Source organism: Molothrus ater, chromosome 5, assembly GCF_012460135.2.
Source record: "Molothrus ater isolate BHLD 08-10-18 breed brown headed cowbird chromosome 5, BPBGC_Mater_1.1, whole genome shotgun sequence".
Lineage (NCBI taxonomy): Eukaryota > Metazoa > Chordata > Aves > Passeriformes > Icteridae > Molothrus > Molothrus ater.
Genome location: NC_050482.2, coordinates 43,154,746 through 43,174,922, shown reverse-complemented (window position 1 = coordinate 43,174,922; position 20,177 = coordinate 43,154,746). Strand labels below are relative to the sequence as shown.

Genomic DNA, 20,177 nt, shown 5'->3' with positions numbered 1-20,177 from the left:
CCAGATTAAACTACTGAGTCACCATAAATAAATGTTAATTATTCATCAGAAATATTGTGGGGTTTATATATAAATATATATATATATATATATATATATATATATATATATATATATACACACACTGTATTTGTGACATGGTACTCAACACCAGAGTACCTACCATCTGTCCATTTTCTTCTCTTTCAGAAAAGAAAACAGAATGCAGACCTTTGTAAATGTTTTTCTGGGATTTTTTATCTTCAAGTCTGTTGTAGCTGCCCCTATCAGTGATACCATAATTTATGATTCTGAGTTCTATGACATACCACTTGGAGAGCTGCCTCATCCTTTTGCCCATGATGAAAACAAGCAGTCAGACCAAGTAGAGGTAATTAGAACTTAATTTATTCTGTCTTTCAAAGTGCATAAATGCAGTAGTTACTGATCAGGTTTTCTTTGCCATGAAAATACTTATCTGACAAATCTACCCGTGGTTTCTATTGCCTTTGCAGTTCATTCACCTTTTCCCTAACTTACAAACACAGACAAAATATATTCTAATTGTTCTGGGCTTTATTTGTGGTAAACTTTAAGAGTAGGTGAAAGGTATCATGCTTTCCTCAGGTCTCCATGAAATACCACAAATTCTGTTGGAGATCGTCATTATAATTTATTTATCTGGGTGATGCATGGAGGCAGTTGAGACAAGATTTCCAGCATTTCCCGTTAAATGAGGTTGTAAAATGCTGTTTCCTTAGGTTTATGTTCACTACAAGTGTGTCAGGCTATAAATGCTAATGCTTTCTCTTGCTGCTAGGAAAGTGGCAGAAGGAAGAAAAAAGAAAGGGAAAGCATTTAATTTAAACACAGGAAAGTAAAAAAAAATAGTGAAAAAAACCTGTTGAAACTCTGATACAGTACGAGTGGGTAAGATATGTCGCCTGTAGAAGCAAGGGACTCCACTTCTTGACTTAAATGTTTCCTTCCTCTTCTACAATCCTTTATTTCCTTACAATTACTAAAAGGCTACATTAATTTTTTTTTCACCCTGCTGATTAGACATTGGCACAACTTCCCTGAAGGTAATATAAGCACTCTGTGATTCAGGATTGTGTGTGATAGAAGTTGAGTAAAAAATATAACATTTAAATAACGTGGTATTTTCATTTTTATACATAATGTTTTGGTGTTTTTTCACATAACAATGCATAATTCATGAAAATACAATCCTTTGAAAGATTCATGATTACAGCAGGAGGGACAGGAGCTCTTCTTTCATCAATGTGAAATAGAAATTGGATAACATCTTTGAAATCAAAGGACAGAGACAATTTAAGAATAACTATATTCCAAAACAGGAGAACTGAAGAGATAAAAATAAAGTTAGCACTAAGATCAGAACCTTATAATTTGTAGGAAATAAATTTTCAATCTAAGAGGGATTGAGAAGAACTTTGCTGCAAGGAACTTACCTTGTCTTTGGCCTGTTTCCCTTGTGCCACTCTTGTGCTCTACTTAATTCTGTTTGAGCTCACTTTCCTAATAAAGTCACTACCAATTTTAGTCCCTGTGCTCTATTTCACATTGATTAATAAACCATGGTTTCTGCCTCACTTTGCTCTTAGAAATGAAGCCTTTATCATTCCTACAGAAATCACGTCCTTCCCAGAAATGGGAGAAGTTATTTTGAATGTGCCTCATCACTGAGTTTTTCTCATTCAAACAACAGATTTCTTAGTAATGCATTTAATGGTAGGTGGGATTCTCCTGTGCTGTGCTCTCTCTGCGAGGTCCTATAACACCAAAACATGGGGTGGCCCTTTCCAAGTTTCTGAGTGAAGGATAAAGCAAGGCTTCGATGTTCTTTTCCATCCAAAAGGAAACTCAGGATGACTGATGTTGCACCCAACATGAAAAGATACGAGATCCCAACATGGATTGTTTTTTTCTAGAAGGCATGGAATAGGCAGAGTCAGGGTAAACTGGTAAGCCTCTTTTCCAGAGCAGGATTATCTTCCATTACTGAGCTCTTCAGACAGCCTTTTTAAAATTCATCAGGTAAAGTTCATCCAACACAGCAGTTGAACAGAGTTTTGTTTTGCCTATGGATGGACCTCACTGTGAGAGCCTTATTTTCATAGATGTTTAGCCAAAATCTTTTTTTTTTGCTTACATTCCTAATACCATGTACCACCCAAGAGAATCCTAAGCATTCATAGTTCCCCATATCCCAGGAGATATGAGTGGTCAGTGCTGTAGAAATCAAGCAAATTTTATAGACATGTCAGTGTACTATTTGATAGGGCATGTCAGTCTTGCAAGTTACATTTTAATCACTGATATTACTGATGTCACCCAAGTTTTAAGCAGAATATGTTTGATTTCCTGATTGTGGTTATGACTTTACTGCTTAAAATCTTGTTATCGTAATGATGTGAACAACACAAATGGATCTATGTGTAAAATATTTATTCAAGGTCACAGGTTAGTTTTTATTATGCATAGTTTGCATGATGAGCAATACCACAGAGACCCAGACAACCAGCAGTCCTTCAACAGATCTAGCCTGTGTGCAGTAACTCTTTAAGACTTGAACTTCCATTTAGAGTTCTGAATCATGTATTCAGGCTATTGGAGCAGTGGAGAAAAAACTCAAATAGCATTTTCTGTTGTTGGTGTCTTCAGTTTAAGATTTGAAAATTCAGTTATGTGCAAATAGAAGCCATTCTGTTTAATCCATTTTTAGACTCATGGGCTAAAATGCAAACTTTAGCAAGGTTGTGTACCCAACTGATTAGCAGAAGGTCCAGGAAACTGACAAGTTCTAGTACCTCAGATGCATTCAAATGTTACTCCTGATAATTTCAATGTAATTGAAGTAAAATTAACCTGTGCACCTCAAGGAGTTAAACTAAAGCACCTGTGTCAACATGTCCTTTTCCAGACCATTAGGTACTGTAATCACACATTCAATGTGTAATCACCAAAGTGTAGAAAGACCTGAAGAAAATTAGAGAGGGATTCTTTCCACTCATTCTATTTTAAAAATTAGGCTTGGAATCCCAAAACCATGCTCCAAGACAAGAATGAGTCATTCTCTTTGGATATCTGTTGAGGTGGGTTGATCTTAGCTGGCTACCAAGGTGACCATCAAAATGCTTTCTCACTCCCCCTTCTCAGACAGACAGGGAAAGAAGTTAAGGTTAAAAACTTGGGAGTTGACATATATGCAGTTTAATGAAGAAAAACATAGGTTGCATGCAGAAGCAAAGGAAAACAAAAGATTTATCCTCTACTTCCCGTCAGCAGGTAACGGCCAAACACTTCCAGGGAAGTAGGACTTGAGTACGTGTAGCAGGTACTCCTGATGACAAACACCTTAATAATAAAGCCCACCCCCTACCCTCACTGCCTTGCATCCCAATGGAAATTAATACTGGTACAACTTAAAGTAATATATCACTCAGAAATAAAATGTGCATAGAGACATTAAGATAGCAGTATCAACTCTTTCACAGATAATGGCTAAAAAAAGGCTGAGTAAAAGAAAAGCCTATTATCAAGGAAAGAATTCCAAGGTCCTCAAGGAGAAATCTACAGCAGAGAAATGTCACTGTAAGTGTACAAGCTTTGCGTTGGATTTATCTTCTGAAACAGACAGTAACAGTATAAACATGAGCTGATGTATCTCCTCTTTTCTTTACAGTTCATTAGTATTTTGAATTAATATTTATATAATGATAGAGTCCAGAGGCCACAGTCAAAACTAGCTCTCCTAACTGCTCTGAAAGCATATACAAAGAGAGATTTCCTTCTTTAAAACAAATAGAATCAAGCCAGACTCTCAAAGGAATTATTATGTGAGCTTCTCATTTTTTGCCTCTTTGAAACTAAAACTTTGTTTGGAAAATATGTGCGAAAAACAAATTGCGGAGAGACATTTTTATGTACATCAGCTACTAATGCCTAATAAAATAGCACTGCAATTTTATCACAGTGTCTGTCAAATATAATCAGTCAATTTTTCTTTAGGTAGGAAAAACTAAGAAAAATAAGAAGCAAAAATACAGGAGCATCAGAAATTTATTTTCATTGCTAAGATAGGCTATCAGTGAGGCTGAAAAGCAAAGGAGCACTTAATAGAAATGGTTTGCCTAGCACTGAATAAGCAGAAAAGTAAGGGAGTTAAATACAGGTTGGTCTGGGTCTGTTTACACAAAAGAGGTGAGCTGTAAAATACAATCCACAAAATATTCAGAAAGAAATACAGTGAAAGTCTAATATTTGATGCATTTTGACTAGCATTACTTGATAGCTTGTTGAATTTGAATCAACTAATAATAGGGCATTTTGGTGCCTGCACAAAGTTCAGAACTTGAGTTCCACACACACATTTGCTCATGTCTGTGTGCATACACACATACCATCTCTCCTGTTGGCATAACACACGTGAAGAAGGAGCCATGCTTGAGCAAGCGCTCACTCTTGCCATTCTGCAGAGTTGACAGAGGCTTCCACTGCTGTTCCAGTCTTTGTGGTCAGTGTCTGATTAAATAGGAGACTTCAAAGTGGATATACAATGACTTTTCAGAATATCACATAAATTTTTAAAAAACCCTATTAATTGGTACAAGTAATGTACAAGTCAGATGGCCACATAGCTGATCAGAAAATCTAACATCATTTGAAGCTTTATCCCTGAATAGGAATTTTTCTAGTTTTTCGGAAAGGTTTTGACTACAGATCTTGTTATTCACTTGTCTGCAGTGACTAACAATACCTTTTCTTTTTAAGATGGAACAACAGGAGAAAAGAAGTCTTTAAATGCAAATTTCAAGAACAAGTTTAGACCACTTTTGGATAGGAAAGCAAAACTCCCTGCCTGTGGCAAGGGGGTTGGATATAGATGATTTTTATGGCCCCATCCAACCCAAACCATTCTGTGATTCTATGAATAACTTCTACCATAATTAGACATTTTCTTGTAAGCCTTTGGTAGTTTCAAAACAGCTATGGGAGAAACCAGTTCCTTTTGATGGGTCAGTGTGTGGAAAAACTGTCCCTTCAAGGTTAAAATGCCTATTTTAAAAGTTTTGCATTTTTATTTGTGTATTAAATCTATTTTTTTTGCAGTAAAAGAAACACTGAAACAGAACACACTTCAGAAGTCTTCTGTGGATTTAAACTTATCACATGTAATACATCAGCTTTGATCCTAAAAGATGTTGTCATAAAATAGACACATAAAAAAGACACATAAAATAAAATCCTGAGCCTCTCCGAGTCTTTTGTTTGTCTCACCTCTTTTACTGTCAGTGGTGAGATATAGATACCTAAAGAGCCCACCCTAAAAGGAATTTCTGTAGCCAATGTCTGGAGCTGCTTTTCAGAAATTTTGTCTCAGTCTATACTGACTGTGAAGTGATGCTAATATAACTAAATGCCCAGCCTATGGATGGCAAGCAGCAAGTTAGACTTTACCAATTGCATTTTATCACTTATGGATGTGTTCTGATTTCTGCATTCTTGACTTTTGTAACTTCCTGGTCTGAAACTGCCTCTGAATTGGCCAGCCTCACTAAGATCTTCCATTGGAAATTGGAGTCACATTGGATAAATATAGGATAGGGAAAAAAGTAGGTACTCCATGCAATCTTAGGAAAGATATCACTGTCCTTTGGCACGCTCTGGGACTAATCTGCACTGATATTTTCTAAATCTCTTGATTGATTCCAAAGACAGATTAGGGTAACTATTAACCACATAGATGGCTAAAGATAAGTGATGTGATGCCCCTTCAGTTTTTTCTTATGCCATTTATTAAAACTGTCTTGGAAGGCAGATTATTATTTGGAGACTTGTAGATATTGACAAGGAGGAACACATCTTATTGTATTTCTCTGCAATGTTCTTCCTGCTTTGTGATTTTTCACAAAGAATATTTCTTAAAGTACCAGATGAAATACAAGTCCACTCCCTGCCTAATTCCAGGCTCCCATCTCCCTCCAAAAAAACCCAATGGAAAATAATGATATTAAGTGATATACAATCATTTATGTATCAATTTTTTTTATATTAAAGTCCAGTTGCCAAAAATAAACAAACATCTGGAAAATGAGGGATTATTCTGTACAGCATATAGTCCAAGAAACATCTTTGTCTTGTTAAAATCTCGCATGATTTATGAAACTTGTAAAAGATGCAAAGCTGCATGGATCATATGACCAATAATGGGAAACAGACTTTTACCTTTAGGTCACTGGTTCAAGTCCAAGTTATGTACAGCAAGAAAATACTGATCATGCTCTTGGTCTGGTATGTAAAACACATATATCAATGAACTCCTACTCTGTTGCAAGTATAAAAATTGCAACATCATTAATCTAACATCAATAATTTTTATTTTCTTATGACACTCACAACTGCAGAACACTGAACAGATAAAGTTAACTATTTGGAACAGTTTCCCTAAACCCCAGACATAGAGCATTTGCAGGGAAACTGCTGGGAGACTTTCAATTGTGTATCTGCAAATCTAGGTAACATCCAACAGTAAGAAAGAGATAACAATGTAGAAATGGAAGTACTAGAGGTTAACACGTCCACTTGCTACCCAACAGCTGCAGTGATTAATCAACTAAGAACCCTCAGAAAGCATAAAGTAAATATAAAGTAAATATAAAGTAAATAACAAATCCTAAGATAGTAAGTTCCATAAAGCATGCCCCAAATATGCAGAGAGGTGGCAGTCAGTGTAGATGACCCAAACCCCATAACAAGTGAAAGGAAAATTATCTTTGGTCTGAAGACTAATTACAAAGCCTATCTTGAAAATACTCTTCTACAGAATATTACTTTCAGTAGAAGAAAAGTTGCATATAAAGACATTTACAGATCTTAAATCTCTGGATTTAATTCCAAAGTTCAGAAGAAGGATTCTTATCTGATTTCCACAAATGTAGTGAAGAAGTAGCATGTGCAAGAACTTTAGTGCAGCACTAACCTGGGTCAATAAAAGTCTGGAATGTATCTCTCCCTCTAGGCTTCCTCCATTCGGAGAACATCTGTCCCATTTCCTTTGTTCCCAAAGCCTTCTTTTGATTTGTCCCCAAGTCCATTCCTGGTTAAGCTGTCTACTGTCAGTGCTGCAGATGGTAACATTGTGTATTTGTCTGCACAAAAGGACAAGGTACATCCTTACTCTTACTTACATCAACTCAAAGTTACTCAGTTCAGCTGAAGGTCATCTTGCTCATTTGATTACCTTGCATTTTGTGAACTTTGCAACTGTGTTGGAGCATTTTTATCCATAAACTCTAATTAGTAATACCATTTGTGGCTTAGTGGAATACAACAAAAGAAGATACAGAAAACCTAAAATGTTCTTAGTCAAAATCTGAGCCTGTGTGCTTCAGAGTGCTTACTGGTTTTTTATTGCTTTCATGTTCTCTGTCTTCAGTGAAACTAATTGATATAAAATATTTGAACCTTTTGCCATTATATAACCTAAATGAAATTATTTATGTACAAAAAAATTAGATTTTAGGTAGTTATTTAGATGTTGCATGGCAATCCAGGATCATAATGCTTAATACTGCCTGTAATTATATATAGCTATGCTGCAAGATAGTCTATTATGAGAGGTAAAGTGTTTTTTTCTGAAATTTTCACAGTTCATAGAATCATAGAATTGTTTGTGTTGGAAGGGACCAAGATCTTCTACTTCCAATCCCCCTGCCATGGACAGGGACACTTTGAACTAGCCCAGGTTGCTCAACACCCCATCCAACCTTGCCTTGAGCAAGGGACTCCATAGCTTCTCTGGGCAACCATTTCCAATGCCTCACCACCCTCACAGTAAAGATTTTAATAATATATAAAAGTTTCAGCTTCAAGCCATTCCCCCTTGTCCTATCACTACATGTCCTTCTAAAAAGTCTCTCTCCAGCTTTCTTGTAAGGTCCCCTTTGGGCACTGGAAAGCTACTTTTCTCTGGGCTGGACAACCCCAACTCTCTCAGCCTGTCTTCATCTTCTTGGCTCTCCTCTGAACTTCCTCCACACAGGCCCATGTCCTCCCTGTGCTGGAGACTGCAGTGCTGGATCCAATACGGCAGGTGGGGTCCCACAAGAACAGAGTAGGAGGGCAGAATCACATATTAAATATTAATATGTTACATATTACATATATATACACATACAAAGAGATTCAAATAGGGATCAAATACAGCAAAGATTTGCCTGTGCTTGGAATCCAGATGTTAGGTGTTTTAGTTCCTTCAACTTCTATAGTCTACATACAAAACCAAATTTTAAAAGTTCTAACTATTTGGCCAGTCAATTACTTTTTACCTGTCTTTTACAATTATAATTTATGAACACTACTCTGATGGATTTCAACAACTGGTTCATCATGAAAACAGCAAAGAAAGCAGTAGCTGTGGGATGGTGTCAAAAAAGGAGATGCTTGGTCAGGTTAAAGACTCGGGATTCAATAGTTTTGTGGTGGTGTTGTGCTAGAAAGCTGCAGTGGATGAAAACTGAAGCAGAATTTTGGGCTTTGGTGCCTTTGCACTTGGAATAATGATACTGTGACCAAAATTTCTGTATTTGGCTGTGTCTTAGAAAAAGATAAGGAGTGCTAAATGCAGCACAGGGGTGCAGCACCTTCAGGGTTAAATGCATTACCTATTGCAGCCTGAATTACTGCTAATAAAGTCCAGGGCAAGGAAGCAAAAAGGGCCTTTGCATGGTATCCACAGATGCTTTATTCAGGCACCTGGTAAGGTGTTCAGGTCCCAGGCACACACAGGGAGGGCCCAGGTTTCTCTCTATCCGAGGGCAGGGGGTGAACCGGGTCTCGGGGCAGTACAAAGATGAGGGCCAATCAGGGAATAGGGAGGGAGTGGCTCAGGGACATAGGAACAGACATGGGAACAGGGGTAGGAGCCAATGGGGTCTTAACAGCTTTTTGGGCGAAGATTCTTCCGAACCCCTAAACTAGGGGATGCCCCCCAGGGTCTCCACAATTACCTACATTTTTAACAGCACCATTGATGTGTGAAACCCTGTAATGATACTAAGTAATTGTTTTAGATTTAAAGAATAGAGTGCACTTTCAAAAGGTGCAGCTCTGGCTCAGCTGAACAATACTGTTAAACATGGGGAAATGAAGATACACTGGGAAAGTAACTTGCAAAGATCACAGAACTGTCTGGGTGATTACAGAAAACAACTCTACCTCTTTGCTAACATAGACCCCTCTTCTGCAGCAAGCATGGCAGGTCTGCAATACTCTTTTTATGAGAGGTGATGTGAAACAAGAAAATTGCTATACCTTAATTTTTATCCTGAATTGTCATATAAGAAAATCAAAATAATGCATTTTTAGAATTAGAGTTAACCTGACAGAATTAAATGCTTTGACTAGTTATGCTGATTGAAGGACAAAATAGTAAGTTTTCTAGTTCTATGCAAGGATCTTCCAAATTTTAGAAGTGTTTTAAAATCAAGGTTTTATCCAATATATCAATTTTTTCATACTACATAATACAGCTACTAATGAATGAAGTTAAGCAGAGTCTTTAACATATTAGAAAGTTATGTGAAGTTGGAGTTCATAATTATTTAGTAACATTTTAAAATCATGTTCAGAATTATTAAGTAATATTTTAAAATCATGTTAGTGTTCTAAGCAGAGCTCGCACACCTATATTGGATTTGGATTTATGATGGTACAATTTACAATTTTATGGTAAATGACTTGCACCTTTTTGATATTTCATAGCAAATTTTCATGTTTTACATACAGTTTATCAATTTTTATCACAAATCTAATTTATCTTTAAATAAATATTGAAAAATAATTTTTCTCGTATATATTCTTAGTAATGAAGTATATACATGTGTGCATACAGTAAAAAACTCAAAACACAGACAAAAAGTGAACAAGTATATTGGATTTTCATGAATTTTTTATACATCATCAGAATTCATTATAGCTCCGGATAAAATGCAGCTCCAGCACTAAATCTCAGAAAATATGTGACCTCTAGTGGAAGAATATGAATAACTGCAAGAGAAACAGCTTCCAAGGGAAGTAAACAGTAACAATTCCTTTTAATTTTTCCTAGACAGATATTGGGACAAAACTACTGTCTGTAATTCAAGAGAGTTATTCTTCTGCACCATTGACAGAGGAAACTGAGGATGAAGCATCAACACCAAAATTAATTGATGGATCTTCAGCACAGGGGTCAGGGGTTCTTGGACCCCAGACTCAAGATGGTGAGTAGGAAAGAGAAATGTTTTTGTGTGTAGTGTTGATTTTGAGCAAGCCCATTTTAGTTTCTTTTTTACTAAAAATGAAGTACATAGTTTCTGTATGTCTCTTATTGAAGAAAGAACCTATCTTGAATCCTCCTCCAAAGTCAGATAGGTGCCTAGTCAAAAGGTCTCCATACTACTTCACTGTGAAAACAACTGTGCCACTTGTTCCAGAAGATTTACAACTTGAAAATTTGCTGATGGTTGGAAATGCTACCAGTACTTGTCTTTTTGTCTTAGATTTCAATATCATTATCAACTGTCTTTACTTATAATGATTTGCTACGTTTTTTATAAATGTGTTAATACAAAGTATAATTAAAATGTTGAAGAATTTTTGACCATGAAAGTTATAAACCGAAAAACTTAAGGAAAGGGAGCTACTTAGAACTTTTTAGTGGAGACAATTTTCAGTTCTTCTGACTATCAATAGTGAAATAAGAACTTTATAAATCTTGCAGGGGAATTAAAATTGCAAAACACAATCTGTCCCTCTCCCACACAAATTTCGCACTGCTAATTTTTGGCATTTGTCAGAGCTCCTCTAAATTATAGTAGGTAAAGTCCACTAGAGTTATCAATTTCTGTGAGGGATCTTTGTGTTTTATGGTGATCAACATACAGTGACAGGAAAATCCTACTTTCTACTATGCCCAACACTACAGCTGAGTTACACAGATGAAAAATGATATTAAAAAAAAAAAAAAACAACCCCAAACATAAACCCCAGAGTTACTGCTTCCAAAATTGTGTATTCAGTGAAGTTAATAATTCATAGCCTTATTTTGGTACATACTACAGGTGAGCTTGACCAGGCAAAAATATACACTGTCAAAACAAATAAAAATGGAATGAGAACCTCCAAGGAGATTCTAGAAAAAAGGAGAAAAAAAGGAGAAAAAGGAAAAAAGGAAAAAGGAAAAACAGGCCCATACATTTTTTTTTTTCAAATTTGAAAATTAGAAGATTTTACATCATCCTGTAAATATTCTATATGATGAATTCTGTGTCTGTCAACATTTTTGAGTACTGAATGCAAAACAAGTAGTGCATCAACTAAAGAAATGCTCAAGACAGTAACGCATCAAATCAGATTTCTCTTTTGTCTTTATTTTAGCAACATACTTTCCTGTCAGATGTTGCCGCTATTGACCTGGTACTGAATAAACGACTACAAGGCTCAGTAACACTAAGCCAAGCTCATTTTTCTTGTTATCTTTTTGAATTCTTCTCCTACCTCTGTTTTTTTTCAGTGTCCACCAGATATAGGTGAAAAATACCACTCCTCCAAGATCAAAAATAGGACAGGGTGAAACCCTTTCCCCATACTATGGTACTTTGTTGCAATATTATGAAAAAATATCAGCCATCCTTAACTCAATATTCATTTCGGCCCAGATTTTCCAGAACAGTTCAAGGTGGGAATATTTTTTTTCCCTGTATCAGACCTACTCTCTGCAGCCAATTTAATCTGTCCTGTGGAGAAAGTTAGGGAAAGCATGAAATGATCCTTATCTCTAGGGAAATTGTATTCCTGGATGTCCAAGTAATGATTATCATATAAAAATAAAAGAGTACTCTGGTTACTGGTTGTTTAATCTTTCCTCAAAAGGCACCTCAATAACCTACAGATAATTGGGGCAGATTAAGAAGGCACATCTCTCATGTGGCCACATCTGACCTGGAGAAAAAACTAATCTGCAAGAAAAACATTTTCGTATTCCTGAATTATCCTACTATTCTATAAATAACAAGAGCAAACCACCCCATCTGCTACAAGGGGGATGAAAACATGAAGCAGAAAAGTATTTCTATGGAATTAAAAGTTGATAAACAGATATGCTGATTTATACTCATAATGTATATTCATAATACACTCATAAAAGATGTATCAAAAAGTCAGTGTCACAAGTGTTATAAGCCAGTTATTAAAACTGTTAGAGGGATGCCTCTGCCTGAATAAAGGTGTAAATGAGACCATAAGCCAAAGTCAATAGGATGGATTCTATTTAATAGTACATGTGAGGGGGAGAGAGAGAGAGGTAGAAAGAAATGTAAAAAGGGAGGGGGAGGAAAGAAAGAGAATGTCAGAGAGACAGATCAGGTAGAAAATATCATTCATCAGCTATTATTCCTCCATCCAGATGGAAGTGTACACCTGCTAGCTTAAGGGGAAATCAACTTCTGGCTAGTTGCTGTCACCAAATAGTCTATTATAGTCTGAGAAACAATTTATTAGAACAAGTTAATTGTTCTTCTAGACACAGGGAGAAAAATAAATTCATTTTAAAAAGAATTTAATCACTTTAGCGTTGCAATTATATGGTTTGGTGATCAAAGCAGAATGGGAAGTGAACTTTACCATAGACAAAGACTGATCATTAGCTGCTTATGTGAGCATTTCATTGTAGTAATTTATGTATGACTTTTATTCATGTCCTTTCTAAAAAAATGTTTTCTCTTTTAAATTCCTTGATAGGTCTTCCCACTTGCCTTTTGTGTATATGCCTAGGGACCACAGTCTACTGTGATGATCGTGAGCTTCATGCTGTTCCACCATTGCCTAGGAAAACCACCTATTTTTATTCCCGCTATAACAGAATCAAGAAGATCAGCAGAAATGACTTTGCTAACTTAAGTATGGATACCAGTATTATTGAAATCAGCTTTAATTTTGCTTATTTATGGCTCATATCAACCAAAACTATAGTGATATATTTTATATAATGTTTGATTATGGCAAATTTTACACACAAATACACATGCATTTTGTTACTTTGGAGGATAAAGGTAGATGCAGATTCTCTGTCAAACTTTTGAATATTTTAGATGCAGATTCTCTGTCAAACTTTTGAATTATTATAAATAACAATGACCATCGCTCTTCTTGCTGTTACTTGCAATCATCTCTATAAAAGAAATAAAACTCCCCAAATATTTCATTTAATTTTGGGGTTTTTATTTAATTGGAAAAAGGGCTTGAGTGTATTTTATAAAGAAGTCAATATATCAAATTTCTTACATATAGTAAAGTTTTGAAATAAAGAAATGTGGAACAAGGTAGTAGAAAATATATTTATTTCCCTTTAAAAGTGTCATTTTTCCAAAAGATAATAATTTATAAGGTTCTCAAAACATACAGAAATCTTAAAATTAAACTTTGAGGTCTTTCACTGAAAGATGTATAGAGAAAGACATAGACAAAGTTTTTTTTAAATTTCAGGAAATACATTCTTATAAATCTGTTGTATTCTCTTTCTCTGCAAGACCATTTGAAGAGGATTGATTTGACTGCAAACTTCATATCAGATATCCACAAGGATGCCTTCCGAAGATTGCCCCAACTTCAGGAGTTGGTGCTCCGTGACAATAGGATAAGGCAACTCCCTGAGTTACCATCTACCTTAACATTCATTGATGTTAGCAAGAACAGGCTTGGTCGCAGAGGGATACCAAATGAGGCATTTAAAGTAAGTTTGGGTGTGATGGGAAAATATTTTCTTCCTCTCTCCAGAGGATGTGGTTAGAAATGCAGCCTATTTTCGTAAGAGAGATGTTCCAGTCCTCCAATCACCTTTTTAGCCCTCAAATGGACCTGCTCAAGGAGCTCCATGCCTCTCTCTTGTCCTGAGGAGCCCAGAAGTAGACACAGCACCCCAGATTTGCCTCACCAGGGCTGAGCAGAGGGGCAAGATCACCTCCCTTGCCCTGCTGGAATGCTCTTCCTAATGTACCCCAGGTCTCCATTGGCCTTCTTGGCCACAAGGGCACTGGTGGCTCATGGACTGTTGCCCACCAGGACCCCCAGGTCCTTCTCTGCAGAGCTGCTTCCCAGCAGATTGGCCCCCAGTCTGTACTGCTGGTTATTATTTACCAGGTGCAGGACCCTGCATTTGCCTTTGTTGAATTTCAGACGGTTCTTCTCGTCCTATCTCTCCAGCCTGCATGTCCTTCTGGGGTATCAGCCCAGCTTTGTGTCATCAATGAACTTGCTGAGGAGGCATCTGTCCTTCCACCCAAGTCATTGATGAACATGTTAAACAATACTGGGCCCAGCACTGAACCTTGGGACAAGGTTCATAAGTGCATAAGGGGCAGACCTCCCACTGTACTGTGCCATTGATTATTAGGTCCTTCTGGGATCTGCCATTCAGTCAGTTCTCAATCCACCTCACCCTCCACTCTTCCAGTCCACGCTTCCTGAGTTTGCTAAGAGTATAGTAGGAGAGAAAGTATTGAAAGCCTTGCTGAAGTCAGGGTAGAAAATATTCAGTGTTTTCCCCTCATCCACTCTGGTAGTTGTTTCATTTTAGAAGGCAATCAGGCTAGTCAAGCATGATTTACCTTTAGTGAATCCATGATGGCTACTCCTGATCACCTTCTTATCATCCCTGGGGATGAAGATGGATTCTGGAATGAGGCGCTCCATAACCTTTCTAGGGATGGAGGGGAAGCTGACTGAATGGTATTTCCCTAGATCCACCTTGCCCTTTTTGTAGATAGGGGTGACACTGGCTTACCTCCAGTCCTCAGGCACTCTTCCTGATCCCTGTGGCCTTTCAAAGACCACTGTGAGCAACCTAGCTATGGTGTCTGCCAGATTTCTCAGCACTCATTCCTCCAACAAGTCAAGGGAGAAAATTATTTACCTTTTGAAAAGAATGAGAAATGTATTTTTAACTCAGGCATTTCTTATACAATTATAATTTGCTTCAATACAATACACTTCTGCAAAATTTAGTAGTCTTGTCACAAAAGAGAAAGGTAACAACATCATCATTAAAATTACATCTTTAATAATTCTGTAGATTTTTGAAAAACATTTTGCCCTTTATTTTAACCTTATCAGCAACATTCTCAGCCTATACAAATCAGAGTTCGTTACTGTCTTTAAATTTCTGTCTTTTCACCATATCATGCTGAGACAAAATGTTTTGCTATCCAGTCGTGCTCATTGCAGTGATAGATTTCAAACTTACTTGCCAGAGATTTTCAAATATATCTCTCATTTCCTCCTGTTTTCTTCCATATTCCTCTAGAATCTGGATGAACTGAAGCATCTTTATATCACTGACAATAACTTGGATCACATTCCATTGCCACTCCCTGAAAGCCTCCAAGCTCTTCATCTTCAGGTAGGCTACAAAAGAAATGGCTCTTTATATCATGCTCAAAGTGTATGGCTCTTTATATCATGCTCAAAGTGTATGCACAACTCAGAAGGGCAAATATTTGTCTTGTAGTGTTTCTTCTTTTTATCCAAAGGTGTTCTTCCTTGACTAAACAAGCTTTGGGAAACATAAAATTGACTAGTGATTGCAAGTCTTTTAGAGAAGTAAAATTTAGCTCTGCTAAGCATTAATTTTCAGAATTTTTAATAAAATATTTTTTAAAAATCAAATTCTAGAATTACTATGACCTAATAGTTTCTTTCTGAATCCTTCCTTTTAACCTTTTCCAGCTCTGCTTCTTTCCCTTTATCTCATCTTGTACCAATTTACAGTTTTGTTTATCAGATGTTTTTACTTATTACATCATACAGAAAAAACCTTTCAGTAAGCAATGTAATGTGTCTCACATCATTTAACCTCGATCTTTCAGTAAGTAAATTGATCGAAACTCTCTGCATTCTAGCTGACTTCCTTTTCACCTGTTTGTGCCTGTAAATTAAATATTCAGTGCTATATGCTACAGAAAAAAGTTAGTGAGCAGGACTTTGTCCGCACCAATTTTTCACTAGCAAAGGAATGGAGAAGGGAACAATTTTCAGCCCTCCTTTTAGGTAATGAGCTTTTTAGTCCCAGTTTCCTGACAATGCTGAAATTCCAGCAATTCATTGTTGAGAATGGTTTGCTTCAAGAATAGAAGCCCAGTGAATATAAGGCATGTAAGAGCAATTTAAATCAAAGGAATAAAACCAAATGCATTAAATTTTGCCAGTACATATACAGGTGTGAATTAAACTAATGTGACAGGGCTGGGGAGAAATAAATTGTCACAGATCAAATTACAGAGTTGTACCTTTGCAGATTGAGGCATATTAAGATGTCAGGATGATAATTATGTTTCTAGACTTATGGACTGGCCTATTGTGGATCAAATTTGTCTTAATATGGCTCTTCTCGATAATCTGGAAATGAAAATGCTCTGTACTTCTACCAGGCTCCTCCTTCAAAGCCTGTCTCTGCTACATGTTTTGAGTTACTTAGTTCTGAAATTTTGCATTGGCCAAGAAATTTTCCCCTGCTTGGAAGATTTCTCTGTTGATGACTTGCTGCCACAATCTGGGCCCTTGAGTTCAAGCAAGTATCTCTCTACACACTGAAAATACATCCATAAATGGTGTTTCAGAATAAAAAATTACTTTCAAGTAACTATTCTGATAGCTCCTTTGTTTGCTTGTTTTCTTTTAGAACAACAACATTCAAGAGATGCATGAAGATACTTTCTGCAAAAGGAGGGATTTTACTTATGTGCGTAGGGCTCTTGAAGACATCAGGCTGGATGGTAATCCTATCAACCTGAGCAAAACACCATATGCTTACATGTGTCTACCCCGTTTGCCAGTTGGTAACCTCATCTAAGCTACATCAACCTAGATGAATTTTTACAAACATCATTTATTCAGGAAATATTTCTGTTAATATTGGAATTTATTTTACTGAGATACTGATAAGATTATGAAATGCTAAAAGACAAATCCATTATCTGCCCAACTGCAAGTTATTTAGCAATATCAAGAAAAATACTTTACTACAAAAACAATGCAAATACAACATTTTTTGCTAAATTGTTCAGATCTAATGTATGAATTCTAAATTTAAATAATTTTTACATATTAAGGTCTAACTATTCTATGGTAAACAAAGAAATAAAAATAAAATTGTGTACACCATTGATTATTTACTGGGTTTTATTTTAATTAAATATTATTCTCTCAGAGATACATCTAATTTTCTACTTCTTTCCTTAAAGGTCCCTTTATTTTGGAAAAGTATTAGCAAAATTCCAAAAAACATGTTTTCTTCAGAAAACTGAATCCTTCAGATTACCCTTCCATAATCTATCTTTATTTTTGCAGCAATAATTTATCTTTGTAATGCTGATGAGATTCTTGGTAAATCCTTTTAACTTGGGCTTTTTGGAGTGATGCAGCTATTTCTGCTGCTGGGTTCAGGAGCTGGGAAGCATACAGGCTTACCTCAGCAGTGCAATCCATTGACCAGTACAAATGCTCCTTCAGCCACAGACTCGACTTGGGAGACCCATGAGAATCTCAAACATGTAATTACTTTAAGTTACAGGGAGTTGATGTTAAATGTCTATTTTCTAGTAAATATCTCACCTGAAAGTAAATACATGAAGACATGTTCTGTAGAAAGGCTGAAGCTATCAGGGTTCAACAGGGACACAAGTAATGGCATTAAATCAAACTCATAATTATGAGGATTAAGCCACATGTCTAAAAGACTTTCTCTTGATGCAATGAAACTGAAATGGCAATGCAGTTTGAAAAAAGTTGTAAATGCTTAGTCAGTATGGCTCTCCAGTAAGCACCTTTGATACCTCACTCAAAATTGATCACAGATAAGGGAGTGTTATTAGTTATGGGCAGCTAGAGAAATCTTTGATTTGAGGAGATCCCCAAAATAACCAGGAGATAAAGAATGACTGCAGAACCTGCTATAATTACATTGTGGTTAATGAAAGCACCGGTCTGCCTTTTCTTACATGGAGTTTGGGATCATAAACTGTACCTGGGATAATATCTAGGGTCACCTTGCACCTTGATCAGGAAAAGACTGTGAACCTTCTTATTTTTTTTTTTCTTTTTAATTTCTCTGTGGAGCTGGGCTCAGAACTGTCAATATTCATAAGCAAAGACTATAGCTATCTAGAAAAAAAGGCCTTAGGCAGATTTAGTTTCAGTCATGTAGAGCGTCAGCTAATCATTTCATGGACTGCTACTGCCATCGTGTGTTGATAAATAGCGACACTTGAAATCATACCAACGCCTGACACTAAGGGTAGATGAGACTTGTCTTTACTTCGTTGGTAAACTCGACCCTATGCACTTTTTTTTCCCTTTCATCTTTAATGAAAGTTGAAGGAATGGAAAACTCTTTGATGATAAAAACGAAGGCCATGTGAAATGGTTTTGCTTTTGTTTTTGTTGAGGGAGCTATTTGGTTGGCTTTGGTATTTTGTTTGTGGTAGGAAAATCTTTTTGTATAGCATACTGCAAAACGATTATTCTATATTTTTTAAATTATAATTATTTTATTTTGTATTTAAATAAGTAGACTATAAATGCCATTAGAACAATTTATTGCTGGGCATGATACTATACAGATGCTCTAATTGTTAAGTACAAAAATTCAGAGTCCTTGATGATATCTCTCAGCAAATGACAAACACAGTTTCTGGTCTAAATAGTATAAATGCATCACTTACTATGAAACCATAAGCCTGGTCTGACAGTATCAGTGGAAGGACAGGGAGCCTAAAATAATAAATACCTACCTATTCCCAGCAACAGAAAATGTGCAAACTTCCAAAGACAAACACAGCCCCAAAAACCCCATCCTTATCTTTGTGTGGTGAGAATGAGGACACTCTTTTCTTCAACATAGCTGTCATCTATAGAGCTTTTTCTCTCACCATAACAAACACACTGGGGTTTTTGAGAAGCCTGGTGTAGGGGTAGATGTGTCTGCCCGTGGCAGGGAGGTTGGAACTAGATGATCTTTAAGATTCTTTCCAGGCCAACCATTCTGTAATTCTATGATTTATTAGTTTTTATTCTGTATCACAAAACGCCAACAAGAAGGATGCTACAAATAGCACCTGGTGTTATGCCAATATGCTGTGTAAAGAAAATTAATCTTGAGATAAGCCTGGTATCTATCTTTCCACCTTCCACACTGAAAAAGTAGGAATTCATTCAACAGCTGACGTAAGGGCTGGATACAGAATTTTGAGTCAGGAGGGTGAGAAAGCCTTTTCGAAGGTGCTGATTTTCTGTGCCAGCTCCTGACAGCTACTTAGTCCCTCCACATCCTTCTTCACCAGGTGCCCAGGACAATTTTCCCTCAGTGCCACGAGGTGTTTGGAGGGAATCACAGAGTAGGGCTGGTGATGGTATCAGGGCTGGTGATGGTTTCAGGGCCAGAGACTGGATTTGTTCCAGTGAGGCCTGGCCTGGGCCTGCAGGGCCCACACGGGAGGGCCCCCTACTGACTGATGGACTGTGCCCTTGTCACCAGCTCCATGTCACTGCCAAGCACCACTGGCTCCTCCAGGCAGGGCGGCATGGCAGACTGTCACAGAGTGCCCACACAAAGAGCCTCTACAGGACAGCAGGGTGTCAGCATGGACAGGCTCCCTCACCGGCCTGCCAGGTAAGCACCCCCATGGGGCCATGGCTGCTGGGCCAGGCCGCAGGTGGAGGGAAAGCCAACCCCCATACCGCTCCCCCAGCCGTGCCCTGCTGCTGGCTGCCGTCACTGCTGGGCAGTGCTAGAAGGCACAGCAAGGTCAGGACAGGGACAAGAGACTAAGGCAGGGTCACCAAGTACAGGCAAAAGACATGCTTATTGTGCTCCTGTATAGCAACAGGGCTGGCAGGGGCAGGAGGCAACAGCAGGAATGGAAGAACAGAGGCAGAAGACACGTTAACGGAGACAGTCAGCGAGGGCAACAGAAAAGAGAGAAGGACCTCATGGAGCAGAACCCCTGTGCATCGTCCTCAAATGGCTGTGAGAGGCATGGTGGCCAGCACAATGATCCTGTGCATGGACTGCAGCAGAAGCAGCCTGGGAAGGCACAGTGGCAGGGTCACAAGTGCAGCAGGAATTGGAAGCAACAACC

At 37.4% G+C, this 20,177-nt stretch overlaps 1 protein-coding gene across 1 annotated transcript; it reads left to right on the top strand.

Moving 5' to 3' along the window:
- Window positions 1-202: 202 nt before the first annotated feature.
- EPYC (epiphycan) lies at window positions 203-16,891 on the top strand. Its single transcript, XM_036401222.2, has 6 exons — window positions 203-370; window positions 10,115-10,268; window positions 12,787-12,945; window positions 13,575-13,777; window positions 15,347-15,442; window positions 16,721-16,891. Exons 1-6 carry the CDS (start codon window positions 203-205, stop codon window positions 16,889-16,891), a joined length of 951 nt encoding a protein of 316 aa, XP_036257115.1.
- Window positions 16,892-20,177: the final 3,286 nt, after the last annotated feature.